Raw genomic sequence first — 723 nt, forward strand, 5'->3', positions numbered from 1 at the left:
TTTACCTGCTGCAATAAACCAGCGTAGGAGCTAAAGGCTGTTCTCCTTTACAGAAGAGGGGGCCTGGTGTCGGTGTGGGCAGGGCTCCCAAGCCTGGCCATCTCCGTAGGAGACCCCAGCTGGACAGCAAACGAAGGCTGGACCCCCCTCCTGCTGCTTCCTATGGACAGGATGGGTGGTTCATCCTGCTGCATCTGCCCCTGCTGCTGCGGTAGCTGGGCTTATCGCCTCCCTGCAAGGCTTGTTATTTCAGGTTGTGGTCTGAGCTGCAGATGGGCTGGGTATTTACAGCTTTTATCCTCTATCGGTTCTGCTTACAACAAGTATGGCTCCATTTTGCTGCTCTGTGCCAAAGGTTTCCCTTCCTTTCAGCCAGCAAGCCCAGGTTGGGCCCCACATGACAAGCACGGGGCGCCGAGGAGCCCCCAGCCCTCCCCGCTCCTCTGAGGCAGTGTCTGAGACAGTTTCCAAAGAGTTTGGTGCTCCTCCGGAGGGGAGAGGGGGGGGACTAACTTACAAGAGGACTTGGCAAGGAGGGGGCGTAACAGAGGAGGTCAAATGGGTGCTGAGGGTCAGCGAGCTTCTCACCCGCCGCCTGCCCAGCATGGCAAAGGACCAGTCTGAGCCGTGCTCCTGGCTGTCGCAGGCGGAGGAGCACTGCTCTTGGCCCCCGTTCCGGCAGCAGCCGCCGCTCTGCACCATCCTGCCCAGCGCCGTCCTGAA

The 723-nt window shown here is 60.0% G+C and overlaps 1 protein-coding gene across 1 annotated transcript in view; it reads right to left on the bottom strand.

The window, feature by feature from the left end:
* Nucleotides 1-517: 517 nt before the first annotated feature.
* Nucleotides 518-723, bottom strand: part of CCR9 (chemokine (C-C motif) receptor 9) — a gene marked incomplete at both ends in the record, with an annotated part of 1,288 nt that continues 1,082 nt past the window's right edge. Inside the window, one exon of the mRNA XM_009575974.1 lies at nucleotides 518-723. This exon is cut by the window's right edge and continues 1,082 nt beyond it. Coding sequence (XP_009574269.1) covers nucleotides 518-723 — 206 coding nt within the window.

This window comes from Fulmarus glacialis, unplaced genomic scaffold (genome assembly GCF_000690835.1).
Source record: "Fulmarus glacialis isolate BGI_N327 unplaced genomic scaffold, ASM69083v1 scaffold34060, whole genome shotgun sequence".
In the NCBI taxonomy this organism is placed as follows: Eukaryota; Metazoa; Chordata; class Aves; order Procellariiformes; family Procellariidae; genus Fulmarus; species Fulmarus glacialis.